The following is a 19,107-nucleotide window of genomic DNA, read 5'->3' as shown; positions in this document are numbered from 1 at the left end:
GAAAAAATCTGAGCTCTAAGAGTCAAGCAGAATGAGATTAATGTAAAAATGTTTCAATCGACTTCAGTCTTAAATAATGGAATTCCTTTGTTTCAAATCTTAACTTTTTCATGGAACCCAGCTTGAACATGGTACAACAGAGAAAATATCTTTCCTTGAAAGAAAAAGGGTCCCCATAAAATGTGGAAAAAAATTGCAGCAAATTACTTGCAATCCCAGCAATCAGTGTTAGAATCCATTTAATTTCATTACTCTGCATTAGAATCAGCAAATTAAAGGTTTACTGCCCTATAGTCTGATACATCAGCACCAAAATTACTGTAGTTAGAACATATTGGAAAACATTTCTTTTACTTTTCAGAACTGCCAAAACATCTAATATGTCAAAACAACTCCCTGTAGTACATTTCAAAATGTACTATCTGAATACAAATTTCTCTCTGCTAACCATAGTAGGAAGCCCCAGCTTTCCAAAAACACCCAGGGGAATCAGCCATGTGGCTGTTAATGAATTTCATTGGAAATTGTGGAAACACTCTGCAAAGTTCCTGGACCTTTTTCAGATGCTTGTAAGATCCTTGTAAAAATCCTTTTTGGAATGTCTCAGCATGAGACATCCTACCAGCTATTAAACCACTAAACAGATTATCTTCTGTCATCATCTTTCCAAACAATAGCACTGAACAAGAAAACATATTGACTTTCAGCCAGATAAAATGTAGAGATATGTTAATCACACGTATGAGCTACACAGATTTGTCCCCTAACTAAACCTTCCAAATCTACAGAAAGCAGCTATGCTCAACCATGGCAAAACACAGCTACAGGAAAGGGCACTGCTTTTATACTTACAAAGTCTTGTCGAATATCATTGAAGTCCTTGCCATACTTTTCCAAGGCCTCTTCAAATAGACTAGCTTCTGATGCTGACCACTCTTCCATTTCATCTCTACACAAGACAGGCCCTCCCAGAGGCACCAGAACACTGATGGCACTGCTCAGATCATAGTTGTGTTTATGCAGTGTGTCCATTGCGTGAAACTGGCAGGGACAAGGAGAGAGTAAATATGTGTTTAAATAGACAGTAGTCCGTCTCAGTTATGCAAATTCTAGATATGATTCTCTATAAACCAAGCAAGGAGCCTCAATTAATGCTAAATTTAGAATCTATCTTGATACCATAGTTTTCTGCTTCAGAATCTGAGGAAAAAAAATCGTTTATTACTTTACCTGGGAAAGGAAATACCTTGATAAAATGTTTACCACGATTGGCATGGCATAAATGGCATGGCATAAATGACATTAGTTTATTAGTTTCTGCAAATTACTAGCAAACATTTCCAGAGAATCTCTTGTTGATAGAAATTGGTTCCAAGAAACCCAATAAAGACAGTGGCATTTATTGACTGTGAGGCCATTTTCAATTAACAGAAGCTCTAAATAGTAACTAAACAGCTGCACAGACAACTATGAGCTCAATATTCTCATTGCTGGCAAAGGAAGACATTTATTGTTTTCGTTATCATCATACTGAAAGAGCAGCAAGATTTTTTGTCCCTTGCTAAACACTGTTGTCGCAGACCAGTAAATAAGGTTTCTTTGGTTGATTCCCTTTCTGTTACAAAAGGGAAAAACAGAAAACAAACAAATTAGAACAATCTTCCCACTGTAGGTAACACTGAACACTCCCATTGCTAACCAACGCTGGGGAATATGAAAAGTAAACAATTCCACCCATCGGGAAAATGAGCAGCACACAAGAAGCATTTCTGAATCAGTGTCCCAAAAGACCCCATCAGCACAATCCAACTGGCTGTGCTGAAGGAGGTATCACAGTGATAAGAGTGATAATGATTGTGACCCTGTATCAGTCTCCTTCCAATATGTCCCACCACAGTGCTGAGCTCCAAGTGTAGCGTGCAAACTCTCACAAGGCCGCAAACCCAGCTATGAGAAAACCTTGCAAGGAAGAAACAGCTCCTGCATTATGTGTCAGCGATTGCAGCTGAGCTTCAGCATACAAATATACTGCAAATAATGAATTTTTCTGATCTTTCGCCATCTTCTATTAATGACTATTGTCTTTCTTCAGTGTTTACTGTAAGTCTTTGAGTGCTATCAAGCACCAGATTCTGAAACTATTTTGTCTGCAAGAAGCAACGTCATTGTTATCCTGCAATATATCATTTTACTTATGGTTCAGTCAAATTCACCAGCCTGGAAAAAAGCCATTGTTAAAGGCAAGTATTCTAATATGACAGTATGTAACATAATGTCTAAAACCCAATGGCTTCATATTAGACAATGTACACTGAAATCACTGGTTTATTGTTTACCATTCAGGCACTGAGTAAACCAGTTTTAAAGATTGAACCCTCACAGTAGATGTAGTCCTGAGGTTTCAATCTTTGTTTAAATTGCAGCCCTCATAGAAAAGCAGTACATACAGAGCATCTTCCAAGCAGCTGCTGAATCCAGATCTATTTACTGATACCAACTTTCATAAAAATGGCAAGAGAAGTGAATAAATTGGAATCTTGCTCTTGCTTTATGATCATTTTTCATCTATAATAAACATTTGACTCCATAAAAATTTGTTGATACTACTAAAGAAAAGACTCATATTGAACTCATAAGTGATGTGTTCGCTGAGCTGTCCTGTGACAGAAGATCACTGACAAGTTCTTTGATAACAACTCTGCCTTTTACAGGTTTGTCAGCATCAAATTTCCACACTGCAGTGCAAATTGTGGTAGCAAAAGGAAAAGAAGCTTGAAGAATTTCATAGAGGCTGAGGGGAAGTACCTTGGATTATCTTTTTATCTGCTTTATCCTAAGGAGCAGGAGGCTGGGAGACCTGGCATTGCCTCTCCCAAACAGGAGCCTGAAGGACAGAGAAAGAGCCACCCTTCCTTAAGAGCTCTTGCCCAGAGCATGCTGTCCAGCACGGACAACGGGGCCCATCAGAGGAAGCGTGTTAGCCACGCAGGCAAGAGGCAACTTCAAGTCCAAATATAAGCAGTCAGAAGAAGGAACTTTCCACCACAAGCTAAGGAAGGGCTGCATGGAGCTGGAAGAAAGGGCATGAGAGGGCATCCTGCAACCAGCCACACAACACAGCTCCCAAACCAGCTGCAATTCCAGACTGAGCTGCCTCCAACAAAGCACTCAAACTGTAAACTGAGTGTGGATTCACTAATCAGATTTTAAGTCTGTTTACCTTAGGAGCCACATATATGGAAGTCTAATAAAAATCATTAAAAAGACACCACTCAAAATGCAAAGGAAAAGACTGCTCATACTTTTCATTTTGAAGAGACATCCAATATCAGATTTAGGTCCCTACAGTAAGGTCACACAAGCTCTTCTGAACAAACCCACCACAAGAAGCAAGTCATGCCATCAGCCTGCTTTGCTTTAAATGGCTCTCATGGTCAGTATATGCACTATGAAATATTTAAGAATCTGAAACAGGTCTTCCCAGTCTCTTTCTTTTCCTAGAGATCAATTTTCATTATAAAATAAAACACTGCCTTTGAGAAGGCCAGAAATGCAAGTTTTAGTTGCTTGTCCACAAGTCTTTACCACTGTAAGAGAAGCACATTCATTATTATCTATGAAGGTAAACACACATAGTTTCTTGTCTTTAGTGGGGTTTTCTAAAAGCAGGGGGTTTCCTATTTTGTCTCATTACCTTCCCCCTATGTTTTCAAAATAAAGGAGCCTGAAAGCAGCCTCTCAGTTGTTATACATCTGCAAGAAATGTATACATGAACCCTGAATTCATCTGTGTTCATAATCTAGGCTTGTTTGTTTGGGGTTTTTTTGGGTTTTTGGTTGGTTGGGGTTTTTTTGTTTTTTGGATTTTTTTTAATATCAGTCTGTTTACAGTTATCTCTGATTAAAACTAATTAGGATTAAAACTTAATTAGGAATACTGGAAAGCCACGGGTGTGGTGCACAGAAATCCCATTAATAACACCTCAGGTGCAAGGGTTATCTGCCTTTCATTAAGAAGATAGATGGTATCATTTTCTTAGTGTTATGCACCTATATCCAAAGTATAAATGAGATACACCACAAGTTCTGCAAACGTCTCTACTAACTTTAACTGCTGCTGAAAATATGCTCCCAATTAACATGGAAATGTCTGAAAAAGTAACTACTATAATGACAAATATGTCTTTTCTTAACTTAGAAGGAAGTACGTTGCCAAAAAGCAAAAAAGTAGGGTTTTAAAAAGCTGAGGGGGTAGGAAAATGAGAAGAGACAGACACAATAATTAAGCCTAGGGTGGCTCCTCTGATGCCTCATTATAAGATTTGCCTTTCATTAAGTGTAATGGAACTTAATGGATCATTTGCAATGGAGAAACATTAACATGGCACTCAAACAAAATATCCCTTTATTAGCAGCATTGCACATGTACTTTCAAATGAGAAATTGCCATAAGGATAAATCCACGCTATTAATCACTGAATACAGAAGGCAAATAAAGAAGGGATATGCAATATGTGAATTTTATTAGAAATTCTTAATCCAACAAAATCTTAATAAAATGAAAAATGTTCAAGTAGAATTTTGATGAACAAAAGAAAGTATTTAATATGAATTGAATTGTGTTTGTAAAAGTCATATTAGCAACTGTGAAACAGAAAATTCATTTTGAGTATTACTGAAAACATTACATTTTGCCCCTGCCTTTACAATATTATCACAGTCCAGACTAAATCAATTTCCTGTTCAATAGCCTTTGAGTACACTGCAAAAGGTAATAAATTGTTTTGTCATCATAATAAAAAAATTCTTTTATCTGGAATACAAGAATTGTCCCACCGAATCTGACCAATCACCTATCTAACTAGCATTGTGTCTCTTACAGTAGCACCAAGGAATATTAGCTAAAATATGCAGGTAAGTCTAATCACAGTCTGAGGTCAATTCGCATTTAATTGACCAGCATCTACAAAGCTTCAGAATGAGGACATTTAGAAGGTACACCTTTCCCTATTCTCCTCAGTACAAATTTATGGCCTATATGGCTATATAAGTTTTCTAACCTTTTTTTAACCTGCTGGTACTGCCCATTCCCACAAAATTTTGGGCAACTGAATTCTAGGGGCTCTCTATTCCCTTTATAAGGCAGTGCCTTAACTATTTTAAACTAATTTGTTAGTTTTATTGAGTTTCCTCTAATTCTAATACTCCAGTCTCTGATAAATAGCAGGTCGTCTTTAGCCTTAATTATGTGATAGTGTTTAGGTACAAAAATACCTAAAATAACAAAAAAACAGTTGATGTCTTTAGAAATCTCAATCAAACTTGATTCTCTGAAACGGTAACACTTCTGGTCTCACATAGTGTTCCAGGCTTTACTGTAGCACACCTTCTCAGCTGGTATGATTAAACCTGTAATCAATATATCTTTCCCTTTCTCTAAAGGATGCAGGTGCTTACATTAACAGTGAACAGCATACTAAGGAAACATAGTAGAAATATGCTAATTAAAATGGTTTTTTAAAAATATGCTTACAAAGTCAGATTACTTATCCTTTAGAAAATATGATGACATATACATCCAGTAAGTACAAAGTATTATCCACACAATTTTCAATCAGCTTTATTACCACATACTTTAATGACACTGCCCTGAATGAATCTTTATACAATGTGTATTATCCATTCTGCTGTGGGTGATCCACAACTAAAGCCAAGTGTTGTACAGTGTGACTACAAGGGCAGCACTTATAAGCTTACAGAAAACAAACAGGATTTTCTAACATACACACACACACACACACACACACACACACACACACACACACACACACTCCTTGCACGCAGGTATCTAAAGGACAACAGGCAAAAAGTAGGGCCTTTGGAGGACCAGACAGTGTTGAATTCATGGATACAGAAGTTGTAGGATGTTTGAGAAGCCACCTACCAGTGTGATGTCTCGGGAAGCAGCAGCTGCGCTCATGTGTAAACTGGGTTGCCTGACAGAACTGCTGCAGTCCAAGGCTCGAGCAAACGTGCCAACCGCGCTGCAACAGAGGAACAGGAGCAGCAGTAAATACACAGAAAGATGTCATCTCTTCTATGGGACTGTGTCATGCCATAAAAGTGTCCTTTTACACATGGAAGTCACATAGTGTTACTGCTAAGATTTCAGATCTTTGCTAACAAAGAACAACTTGATAAAGACAAATCACTAAACACTGCAGCAAAAACTCTGACCTTCTGCCCCCAAAAGTAATGACACATATAAGAACAGCAGCCCAGAAATAAAAGATACTCAGAGAATTCTCATGTACCAACCTCTTAATGTATGGATTTTTAAATTAATTATGACTTCAAAGGTTCTCCACAGTTTGGGATTTACAATCAGGACTATTATTTCTAAAATTACAATGATATAATAGTGCTTAAAAATTATAATTCTAATTTAAAAGGAGGTTCACCATGTCCCCAGGAGGAAATTAGAAACATTTTATTCACTTCAATAGCACGTGTCCACAACTTCCATTAGTGAGCCAAAAAAAGCACATTAGCTTAGACTAAGGTACCCCCAAAATCCTGGTGTTGTCACAGGTTTTAAGCAATAATGAAATAAATGGATCTCTCAACCTACTTAATTTAAGCATTCCATTATTGAAATTGACGTATTTTTTCCAAAATTTTACTTGCTTTTCCACTTTTGTTGATGAATTGTACATGGCACCTATTATACTTAGACTGTTCTAAACTGTAAAAATTTCTTGGAGAGCAGTAAGCATTTCATGGAAGTATATCTATGCATCATGCACAGTGAAGGAAAAGTTGCATAGAGAATTTGACTGGGCCCAGCATATCATACAGGAAATGAGCAAAGATGCTTGTTAACACGAAAGATTATTATTAATAAACAGATCAGAAGTTTCTTCAGTACTTGGAGTTGTATAATGACCTTGAGGTGCATTGTGTCACGCTGCCATCAGAAAAAACCCATTTGTTGCAGTTATGACATAAGCCCTTCTAAATTCAAAGACCCACTTAGATGGAACACAGTGCAATCCTCTGACTTAGGGACTGAAGCCTCACTCAGCAATTACACCCCATACAACTTACAACTGCAGAATTATACCAATGGTGAATGTCACTGACAGATTTATAGGATACAGCAATACAGCAATGTATCCTATAAATCTGATATTCAACAGTAAAATAATGGGCACCAAGACTTAAACTCACTGAAGTTATAAATGAACATGGAGAAACTGATAGTAAAGTGTGCTACCGCAGCTTTATCTTGAATCTCAAAAAATTTATTACTGAATGCATGTTTCAGTACTTGCTGCCACAGTCTTCTTACAAGTTAAGATTCAACAGCAGTGATTCAGACCCCTGGTATTAACTGCTTTAGATATCTAAAGGCTGTGGAATAAATAAGTAATATTCAAATGTTTTTCTACAACCTTTGCTCTCTCTTTGTGGGGATGGCAAATATGAGATGAGAATACACACACATATTCTATTTTCTTTTTTTTTTTCTTAAAGCTTGGCAGTATATAAAATAGTATTTGTCCATAAATCACTCCCAAGAATAAGGCTCTGTTATGAACACATTTCCTGATATCTGTCGACCCCTTCCAGCATGTTGGCATTGAGAAGTGTTGTAGCTAAGCAGTCTTTCCTGTGATCCTTCTGTCCCTACTGCTCAAACCAGTGAATGTGGCATGACTGCATTTCTCTTCTGCTGCTACCTGCTAGCTTCTTATCTTTCTTTTGCATAATTAAAATGATTTCCTTTGGACCACATTTCTAAACTAAAGTCTGAATATGCTATGAACACTGCAAAGAACATTCTCACAATCAGTCTCTGGCAGATCAAACTTTGGAGGCTGACTTCAGAGCCCAAGAGTATTTTGTTGCTCAGAATACAAAGTCAAAATTAAGAGCCAATATAAAGCTAGGCTTCTTCTGAATAAGTGATAGAGAGGTAAGAGCTGATGCACCAGTGGACATTGCATCCAGGGCCGTACTGAGTAGAGGAAGACTGCAACCATCAGAAGAATGCTGTGTGGCAATTTGGAGTACATGAGTGCAAAACAAATTGATAATAAATAAAACACATAAAGACAAAAGAAAATAATAAAAACAATAGAATAAAAGATTAGAATAAAAGAGCATCAGACATAATGGAAGAAATATGATAATAACAATAAGAACAAAACAAATAAATAATACATAATAAAATGCAGGCAGTGTACTATTTGGGGTGTCAGTGGGGACAGGTGGGGTGGGGATGGTACAGGACACAAACTGGAGGGTCTGGAGGTGTGAGGTGTGTATATCCGTGGCTCTCTTGAAATCAAACTAACTTACAGTTCTCCTTTCTATAGAAACTTGTGAAAAACACTGAATTTCCAAATAACTGTAGAAATTCTAGAGCATTTGGCTGTTAAATAGTAACTAGGTTCAAAACTAAATAGTGATATACAGTGTTTTGTATAATCTAGATATGCAACTCAGATCCAAATTCAATATTAATTTTAGAAATCACTAAAATAGATTATTTTTTATGTTTTTCAATTAAAAATGCAGATATGAGGCACACCTCGATGGAAAGGTCAAAAACTACCTTTGTCATTTTCCTTGCATGACTTTTTTCTAATTCCACCATTAAAGAATCTTTTTTAGAAAAGGAACAAAATAACTAACCCATGTCATTTCCAGAAGACACAGTATTGTCTTTACCTACCCAAAATAACTCAGTATTAAACCAACACAAGCTAAACAGTCACACCCTAACCACTTATTTTTCTTAACAAACTTTCAATGTTCATGTCTCAATATTGTTAAGCTCATAGAATTCAAAGAATAATTGCAAATAGTTAACTGAAATGATATTTAATTCAATTATAACAATAATAAACTGACAATCCAAAAACACTGTGCTCAGCAAGCTACTTATGAATTATTCAACATGTAATTAAAATACTAAGACTTCAAACAGAAACCAACGCTCTCCACATTTTCCAAAATAAGCTAAAGCCAGAAGTCACACAGACAGTGAATTACACAGGTAGCAGGGAGATGGACAAGACAAACAATTGGCATTATCAGCAGGGGGATCCCTCTCTGCACAGCCTGCATCAGCAAGCAGCTCTAAGAGCTTTAAGAGTTAGACCAAATGACCCAGCGTTACCTTAATTAGGTTTTCCTTGGTTTAATTATCTTAAAAAGCAGAACCAAGAAGGTTCTCTCAAGGATTTATAACAGATTGCAGCTGACAAGCATAAAAACAAAACAAATGGATACAGTTCAGTGCCAGGATCCAAGATTATTGATTAAATCCACAAATGCAGCAAAACTCAAAAAGGCCTAGGTCCAAAAAATGTGAGAGATCGCTGCAGTTGCTATGCCTGTGTACCCTACATTTAGGCAAAATTTCAGATTAGATTTTGAACACAGAAAATACATTGCTTCAAATTTCTTATAGCTCAAGTCTAAGACATTAAAGGAAATAACAGTTCAAATTTTTGTGTAAGATTAATATTAATGGTAGCCAAAGAAATAAAGAAGCAGCAAACCCAAGAGACTGTCCCAACAAGTTTCCAAAGATTTGGTGGCTTGTCAGTAATTAGTTCTGAAAAGGGCTGTTATTTACCAAAGAAAATCTGGAACCACTGCAATTGTACTTCAGGATAAAAATAGCCTCAGCTTGTCCCAGTAGCAACAGCAGTCCAGCAGCAAATCAGATCCAGAAAGTTCTGGATGCAGGCAAGTAACTCTCAATTTTCTTCTACCTTGTTTCTTGAAAGTCCAGCTGAGACATACATCCTTCTCAATCTGAGGATGTTTATTTTAAAACTGTTCACTTCTTCTTTACACTGCTTTTTTCAGTGATACCACACAAGTAGTGGGTATACTCTGGACAAAGCTGTTGGAAGTGAACCACATGCATACCTGAATCTGCAAATTCCGAATTCTCCACAGATACTTGCAAACTGATGAGTGAGACCTATGCCTCACCTCTGAGAAAATATTTTGAGGAAAACAGTAAAGCAATTTTTGGTGGTTTTCTTCATATTAGAAAAGGAAACCTTTTGTTTTCTTTCTCTTTATTCCAATGTTCCTCTTTACACTGAATTGGAAACAGTCCTAAAAGTTGACCTCTTAGACTGCTCTGAACTTAAAACCCAGCAAATTAATACCTGATTGCACTTGAAGAAAATATCGTGATACTTAAAATATTGGAAAGAAGAAACAAAAATCTTCAGTGAAGACGTACTAGCAACAAAACACTAATTTAAAACTGAAAATACAAGATTTTTACTACTCAGTTTTGCAAAATCTGACCTGCAGAATATATTCAAAGTAAAATCATACTGTTACAAAAGATTTTTTTTTTTGCATTTCTAATCAACTTCCAGTACAGTGCTATGCTTCATTATTATCACTTCAAGAATTTACAGCACAAAAGGAGATGAGATGATAAACATGAAAAGTCACCTGCCACTGTTCTTTTGCTGAAAGACTCTCAAAGTTAGAGTGGCATGATATACAAATGTATGCTATAAGCAACCTTCACTTTCATTGCTATATGAATAGAAATGAAACATATGTGAAATCTTTCTTATTCAACAGAAATAGAATCCAATAGATAAAAGTAGTTTAATTCACAGGATGTTATTTAAGGCATCATGTGTATGCCATCCTGCAATTTCGCAGTCACAGAGAAGGAGATGTAGAGCCCCCTAAAAGCAGGTCCATGAAAACTCTGCTACAGAAATTTATTCTTTATACTGCAGTAGATCACAGTTCACTTAAAAAAGTAATTCAACTTCAAGTCTGAATTAGTTTTTTTAAACTTAATTTGGGTCAAGAAGTACAGTAATACAAAATGCACAAAGGAATAAAGATATACTAGCCAGGTATGACAGACAGGCAGAAACAGAATTTTTGATATGCCTGGTAAACTTGATGTGAACATATTTTTCCTTTTTACTGCCAAAGCATCTGCCTGCTGTAATTCACCTTGCTAGCAAACATCCAGTTTTGTGAGCACAGCATTGGCATCAAGAGTTTTCACCATTTTTGCTGCATAATTTTATGTTGCAATTCTGCCATTAAATTTAATTATCTCTTTAATGAACTTCAATTTCTTTTACTTCTCAGCACCTCCAGAGAATCCAGAAGCATTGTAATACTGAAGACTGCAAACCGATGTCTTTTATGTATTTATTTTCATTTATGAGCTTTGGGAATCTGGTCTACTGCCACAGACTACAATTAATTATTTCACAAGAACAGAGCATTACTTTTTGATCACACCTAAAGGTTTTTATTCATGGATCTCAGTTAATGAGTGCATTATTTTCTTTTGTATAATGAAAGACACCTTGCCAGATGAAGCTGCATTGTGTTCCCTGCCCCACTATAAGATAAATTAATGTAACAATCACAGAACATCTCCAAATACACCAACATACTGTGAGCACTTATAACATAGTAACCAACAGAAAATTAATAATCACTGTCCTAGAGCAAATGGAAAAGTGGGAACGACACAGGAAGGATCAAGCTCTAATTTAACATGACTAACAAGTAATTTTCCATTCTTCTATGATTTTACATCAAAAAAAAAAAAAGCAGGCATTCAAATGAAGAGAAATATGTCAGATAGAGGTAATGCCATTTTAATGTCATAGAAATCAAAGTACAAAATTTTAAGGTAAAGATGTAATGCTTCAAGGCTATTTTAATTAGATTTCAAAACTCTGGTTTAGTTGGAAATAAGCTGGGACCACAGATGTCTGTAAAATAGCTTCATTTAGAAATATATTCCTTCCAGAAGACTGTGTTGGTAATGTAGTTAGATGAAGCAGAATAAAAGAACTACATTCCTAATGGTTTCACTGAATCATAAAGCACATAAATGGAGCTAGAATGTACCAAAAATGTATCATGCAATGAATTGTAGACCAAATTAGCAGATAGAATGAAAAATTTAAAAAAATTCTTAAAAGGGTCATTTCTTCAGTTCTCAGCATCTGTCCAGACCAGAGCCCACACTTCCTATTGCATTTGAGACTGGGCACGTTAATTTTTGACTCTGAAAACCCCCCAAAAAAGACAGGGCTATTATGTTATACAGACAATAGGAATGCTTTTATTTCCTAACACTGTGCCACTTGGGACATAATTAGAAAAGAATGTAAGATCTGGCAATGAAATGAAGTACTCCTTCTATATTAGAAACTATAAGAGACTGATGACTGGAGGAAACAGGGTGTATCTAAATCAGTTCAAATTAGGAATGCTCCCCCCAGCATTTTTATCTACTGCATTTTAACCAACAAGAAGTATCTCACAGTATACTGACTGAGTTTCTGTTGGAAGTAGTTCCACACACTCATAGATATTTAGTTCACAGGACCTGATTAGAGTTATGACTAAAAATAAATCTGCTCAAAATGTGCAGCGTGGACAGTAGACCCTCAGCACCAAACGTTTCAATTCTACAAATCCATTTCTACTATACTGAACTATTTGCTAATGTGGACAGACCTCAATGGCTGTTGCAGCTACTCAAATTCCTGTCCTTTGAAGCTGGTAGGCACAGAAGAAACGTGGCCAATGTACAGGACAGAAGGAAAACTGGCTGATGCAGTTGTATCCGATTTGAATGTAGTAGAAAATGCTGTTGGACTTTTCATTGTTACAGCACAAACGTTACCCAAAAGACAATTCAAACCCAGAATACATTAGTCTGAGGCCTCAAGCTTCTCCTAACAGATGTTTTTGCTAGCTCAAGCAAGAGTCCTAACCCAAATTATGCTTCAGTAGCAGCAATAAGGTACTTTCAAGATTTATGTATCAGGCAAAACTGCTTGGGGAGGCCAAGTTTATGGATCCTTCCACTTCTTTCCAAATTTCTTTTTTTTTTTTTTTTTTTTTTGGCACTGTTACCTCTAATTTCTGAACAGGATAGGAATATTCTACCTTTCTACCCAGGAAATTGTTGAATAGTAGGGCTTAGTGAGAGGCCCAGGCTGACCAGGAAAACCTAAGAAAAAGGCCTCTTGTTCCTGAAACAGTAAAAAAAACTTGTAAGACTGGGAAAGCTACGTGTCCAAGGTAAAAATATAAATATACTTGTAAATGGGCAACACAAATAAAAAGAGTATTTAAACATCTTCTTAAGAAACAACAAAGATGCCTGTGTGATTGAAAAAGCTAAAGCATTTAAGGACAAAAGCAACTCTTCTTTCAACCTGAACAGACTGCAGAAAAAAAGAGAATACTCAATTCCTTCAACACAGCATCTGAAAAGGATTATTTGAAAATGCTTTTAAAATGTCAAACACAATAGCATACACATACTTAATAAAAATCACACATCTGGGAAGGTATTTAAGAAAAACATTCTTCTTGTCATATTTTCAAATTTGCAGAATTAAACATAACCAGAGAAAAGACCATTTCAACTGGAAATCCAGCAGGCACAGCCATTGCCTAGTGAACCACAGCTAGGCTGCAGCAGAGCTGTCTGTAGGCACTGCTCTCCACATCATAATACCAGCTCTCCACTGTTACTCAAGCAGCTTTTAACGGTCCTGTATAATGGGCCAGTATAAATCCTGTAACCACACAACACACTGAATTGAATGCTGCCACCAAATCATCACAGAATTATTTTTCCAGAAATTCATAAAAATCTGTCTCAGAAGCCACTTAGTGCATTCTGTGAAACCAAGTACATAGGAGCCTGGAAGCCAATTTTGTCAGTTGAAAAGCACCTTCCAAAGATAAATGGAGTTCTGTGCAAGAACATCCACAAAGCTGCACCTGAGCAATACCTGATTACAGATGGCCATCTGAAGTACCACAATACCTTGGATAGTTACAATTAATCAGCCATGATCCACTATAACAGAAACCATCTTTAAAGAAATGAATCAACTTTTTTTAAAAAATGCAGTCTTGGTCAGGGCACAGCATTGCAAAGGATGTCTTAAATAACAGGAGGAGAGAAGTATATTCTTCTGTATGTATTTAACTATTCTCTATTACTTCCCAGCAGGCTACTTGCTGCTACACTCCTCTGGGAACATCTTTGGCTCCACAGAATACTACTTCAGCTCCCCAGAGTGGCTGAGAAATAGTGAGTAGAGGAATTTTAAAGCAATGAATGAACTCTTCCAAAATTCAGAGTCTCTTCATGCAGATGTCTCTTTAGGGCACACCATTATAATCTGGTCGTTCATCTCCAGGTATTTTACTGCTGGTGAAAAAGTAGTTCGGATTCCTGGTTTCTGTGGAACATCTACCAAACCCTGTGACTTTCTGAATACCTGTTAACACCTAAACCCCTCAGTCTTGTTTGAAAATTCAACAAGAGCATATTTAAAAAAAACAAAACAAAACAAAACAAAACAAAACGTTTTAGTACTTTATAGAAAGGATGCAGTATTCCAAGTGGGAGAGTAAGGGGAAAAAAAAAACCAAATGGATCAGCACCTGAACTGTAAATGAGTAAATTAGCATCCCATATCACCATACACAAAACCTGGAAAATATAGAGCAACTTTTTTTCTTTTTTCTTTCCTGAAATGTTTTTTTCAAAAGGGAGAAAGAAAAAAAAAGAAACAAAAACTAGAAACCATGTAAAAGGATTATTTGCCTAAGAAGATATGAGATTACACTCTGCAAGGTTACCAAAAATACAGGAGATGGATTTATTCAGGATAAAATCCATACGCGAACTCCGTTATCATTAAAACAATGCCTTTGTAAGTATGAAAGGCAAAACCTGCTGTATCCTATGAATGTAGAATCGTCTTTCAGTAAGAAACCTACAAATTTTTGAAGGATTTTTTTTAAGTAGAGAAATAATTTCTAAAGGCATTTATTAATTCAAAGCACTTTCATGTCTTCATGAATCTGCATAATCATGGTAATTTATAAAATTGAACTGACTTGATTTTTTTCACTAATGAAATACGTGACTTCAAAACTTTATTTCAATATTCATCCAAAACAATTGCACTGTATATTATTCAGCTTACATGCATACATGGCAACTTCTTCACCCATTTAATTTCTTTATTTCTACTCTTAACTTCTATTTTATGCCGTGAAATTCCAAGTACTGTAAAACACAAGACTGAATTATTATTAGCACTGAAATCATTTACTCTGAGGGGAAAGCAAATGAACATCTACATTCAAAGTATCAAATTCTACTATAACCTGAAATACAGGGAGTGTAGCAATATTCCAAAACTCACTTTCTTTTTCTCTTGCCTGTATTGGTAGCTTCAATAAATATACAAAGGATCATGGTCTGATTTTCTCTTTTAGCTAACTGTGAGAAAGAGAAGGGCTCACAAAATAGCAAAGAGGATGAGTAACATGATATAGGGGAATAAATAGTCAGTAGAAAAAGGAGAAGGATTTTTTTTAAGAGGATTTTAATCTTACCGTGCTACAACTAAAAACTGGTCAATCTGACGATCAGTAAGGGGGCTATCTGGATCCCATACTTTTACTTCCAGCTTTGCCTGTTCTCTGTCATCTAATTCTCCTGTCAAAAGGTAGATGGGACAAAACACTTATTACTCACAATGTATTTCTCTGTGCAGTTCTTGCACTATGTTTTAAAGAGACATTGTACATTTTTAAATATATACACATACATACATACAAACAGAGTACTTAACAATCATCAGCAGTTATCCAGTTAAATTCCATAATGCAGTATCACCAAAATAAATACCTTCCTTTAACATCAGCATTTCAATTTAAGGAGACATTCTTAGAAGGTGTAATATCAATGAACCTTAATAAAATGTTATTTTAAAGTTGAAACCATAACCTAAGTAACCAGTGGCTTCTTTAAATTGCTTGTCTAGTATATCAAAGTTACTGTTTCACTTAAGCCATACTAAAATTAATTTTACACTTAACCAGCTTTAGCAATTAAATTCTATCCAATTTGTATTCTATGCCTCAAAAAATAAATCATTATTCAAAACTGCTGCCTACTGTATTTAAGCATCTTTTACCTTTTCAGCCACCACATTATCACATTAAAACCATAGTATTAAAATTGCTGTATACATTGACTAGTTCTTTCCTCTTATAAATATATAAGGCTGTACCACAAGAAAGTTACAACAGACTACATCATCATTTTCCAACTTCATTTATGTGAAAAGAATAATTTGTGTACATGTACATGTCTGAAACAACAGGGCTGGTTTCCAAAATTTATTTTGCCCTATATTCATTATTACAAGAGTATGCCATTTGTTCTGCATGGAAGAACAGAAGGGTGAATTTGGTATAAGGATTCACATTCATAAGAAAGACTTGCTCTTGTCTTGCCTACTTCACCAATAACTTCTCCTGTAAAATAAGAAACATTTCAGAGGCTGATGGAGGAAGCACCACATAATGCTACCAGCACGAGGAGATTTACCTGTGGGATGTAGCCAACATATTTGTGGTCACTAGAGATGACAACAGTAAAGTCGGAATCATTGTCTTTCCCTGCTGTTTTAGAAGAGGAGTGTTCTCTTCCCTCAGCGGATGTGTGAAAACCACTAATGTTTAGCTGGTTGCCAGTACTTGTCTGTGACTTTTACAAGCTACTACAAGAATGAGAACCTGTTGTCAGATACAGCCACTCGACTCCCTTTGAAAATCTAGGCTGTGTAGGTACCTCTCTAATCACACAGAAGATCACTTTAGTCTGTGCAATTTCTTATAACTTAATGAAAACAGCCAGTCTAAACATGCAGAGTATCATCAAGACACGAAATAACTGTACACTTAAGAGTCTGGAAGCAGACTGCAAACCAAACACTGGCTCTTCTAAAATCACGTCATATATGGTAAGTTCTCAAGCACATTGATTCTGGAAAGAAATTAAAATATGGTATATATTTATCCCTAGCAAACTTACAAGTCAGAACTGCACCATGCTGTCTGGCTAGTGTTTCAGGAAAAAAAATTCACAGTCGCATTCTCAGAAAAACATAGTAAATGACTTTCTTCCAATACACAGGCAATAAAGCATTGGCTGCCTAATGGGAATTCAGCTTCTGTTCAAGCTAATTCACATCCAGTACTGAAGACAAACTGTTAATTTCTGGCATCTTGGAAAGGATTTTAGGTCTGTAAACTTATTCTATCGATTGCACACCTGTCAATACATTCATTTCTTCCATCTGTGACAGACACATTGTGGGTGATGTTCTACATTTTATAAATATTCTTTGAGTACTTCATTTCAATCTGTTAATATATAGTTTTTAAATACCTTTAATGTTAGTTAACCATTTCAGGACATCACAGTCTGGAGATCAAGCATTACTCAGGCAGATTGTACTCCTCACAAAGAGAAAACACCATATAAACCCAGCACCGGTATTCAATCAAAACATGTCACTCTTCTGAATCCAGTTTGCAAAAAGAATTTAAAAATTGCAATACTACAATTCTTACTTCAATTAGAGGTAATTAAACAATTGTTACTATCAAGTGTTTTAAAACTCTTGATAAAGGTGAATCTGAAATATTGCCAAGAAGTATTTTGTAATGGCAGTAGACATAAATATGGTACAAGCAATGGAATATGTCTAAACACATATAATAATTGCAATATTAAATATCACTGCAACAATGGTAGACAGAGGTAATAGGGGGAAATACGGAGTCTACCAAGCTGCACTTTAAAAAGCTGCTTAAGTCCTGATTTTCCGCTTACATGGCAGGATATAAACATTTAAAGAGGGAAAGTTACCTGAACAGACCAAACCATGAAGGCAGTCAAGCAGTGCTGTAGAAACCTTAGAAAAGTTCATTTCAGGAGTAAGTATTTTGTTACCTTTCTTTGCCTGTGCTGAAAGCATCAGTATAGGAGGAGCACCTAAGACAAACAGGTCTTTCAAAATAACGATTGCCAACCCTCTGTGTTTCACTTGAGCTGTCAGTCCTTAGCTGATCATGCCTGTAACCACATCCTATAGGATTTTTAACCTAGCAAACTACTTTAAAATGCAATTTCTCTGTTAGCACATCAACATTTATCTTCTACATTGTTGAATTTGACACTGAATTATAAGATATTCAAACTGAACAGATGATAAAGTTGTCATTGTATTAATTCCGTATATTGCAAAACCCAGCTCACAAAGGAACGGGGGAGTTTTAATTTCACCACTTTCAGTGCATCTGAGAAGTTCAGTTTTAAAAGTGTCACCTTCCCTTACCACCAGCAGCATACCAATTAAAGCTTCTGAGAAGTGCTAGGCAACTTTCTGGAATAACTAATATAACATACCAGTATATCCAACTTATTCTAATCACCGCTTATAATTTTATTATAGCCAGTCCAATCCTGATGACTAATTTTACTGGAATTACTAGATTAGTCAGATGGTCAGAAATACATCTGGTTTGCTCTCCATCAATCATTCAATTCCTTATTTCTCACGGCTGTCTTCTAATAAAAGTAAGATTTTTCTTTAAGAAAAGTTTAAAAGTTTGGTGTTTCAGTTGGTCACTTTGCATAAATGAAAGCATGATGTGCCCCTCTAAATAAAAATAGAAGCAAAAATATACAGAGCAAAAGTAAACCAAATGTATTTAAGACGAGGTACAAGAAATTAAAGATCTACTTAGTCTTTAAGCTTTCACTTCCTGCAGATAAATACCCCAAAGATAACTAGTCCATCAGATTCAGCGTGATTTCATGTTCTTCTTGAGTCCAACTAAAAGGAAATAACTTTCAATACAAACTATAAACAGCTTTTTAGAGTGAAATTATTTGAATTTAATAAATACACTACAATACTGCAATATAATATATACTAATAAGAAAGTAAAATATAGATCTATAAGTTGGGTTTTATTTAAAAAATGGTTGTCAATGAAACAATAAAAATTCAACTTTTCATGACAAACAGTTGATGAGGTATCTGATTTTAAAGGCACTTCTGATGTATAAAGTTGTATTTTGCATGATTTGCACTATTTTTCAAAAAACCTTTTTATTCTCCTTGTCAAAAAGTAATTCAATTGACAATCCAAACACGCAAACTAAACACCTGCAGT

General features: G+C 35.8%; 1 protein-coding gene across 2 annotated transcripts in view; it reads right to left on the bottom strand.

Annotated features, from left to right (window-relative positions):
- MTA3 (metastasis associated 1 family member 3) overlaps positions 1-19,107 on the bottom strand; it is a 132,423-nt gene that overhangs the window by 63,347 nt on the left and 49,969 nt on the right. For both annotated transcript variants that reach the window (XM_066178379.1, XM_066178380.1), the window contains exons 7-9: positions 15,469-15,571; positions 5,945-6,044; positions 853-1,041 (exon numbers count right to left, since the gene is read on the bottom strand). In XM_066178379.1, coding sequence (XP_066034476.1) covers positions 853-1,041; positions 5,945-6,044; positions 15,469-15,571 — 392 coding nt within the window. The remainder of the gene's footprint in view (positions 1-852; positions 1,042-5,944; positions 6,045-15,468; positions 15,572-19,107) is intronic.

The sequence above is a fragment of the Chamaea fasciata genome, unplaced genomic scaffold, assembly GCF_029207755.1.
Source record: "Chamaea fasciata isolate MVZ Bird 193981 ecotype frontalis unplaced genomic scaffold, bChaFas1.0.hap1 SCAF_3, whole genome shotgun sequence".
Lineage (NCBI taxonomy): Eukaryota > Metazoa > Chordata > Aves > Passeriformes > Sylviidae > Chamaea > Chamaea fasciata.
The sequence above is the reverse complement of the archived record's forward strand: the minus strand, read 5'-3'. Positions and strand labels throughout refer to the sequence as shown.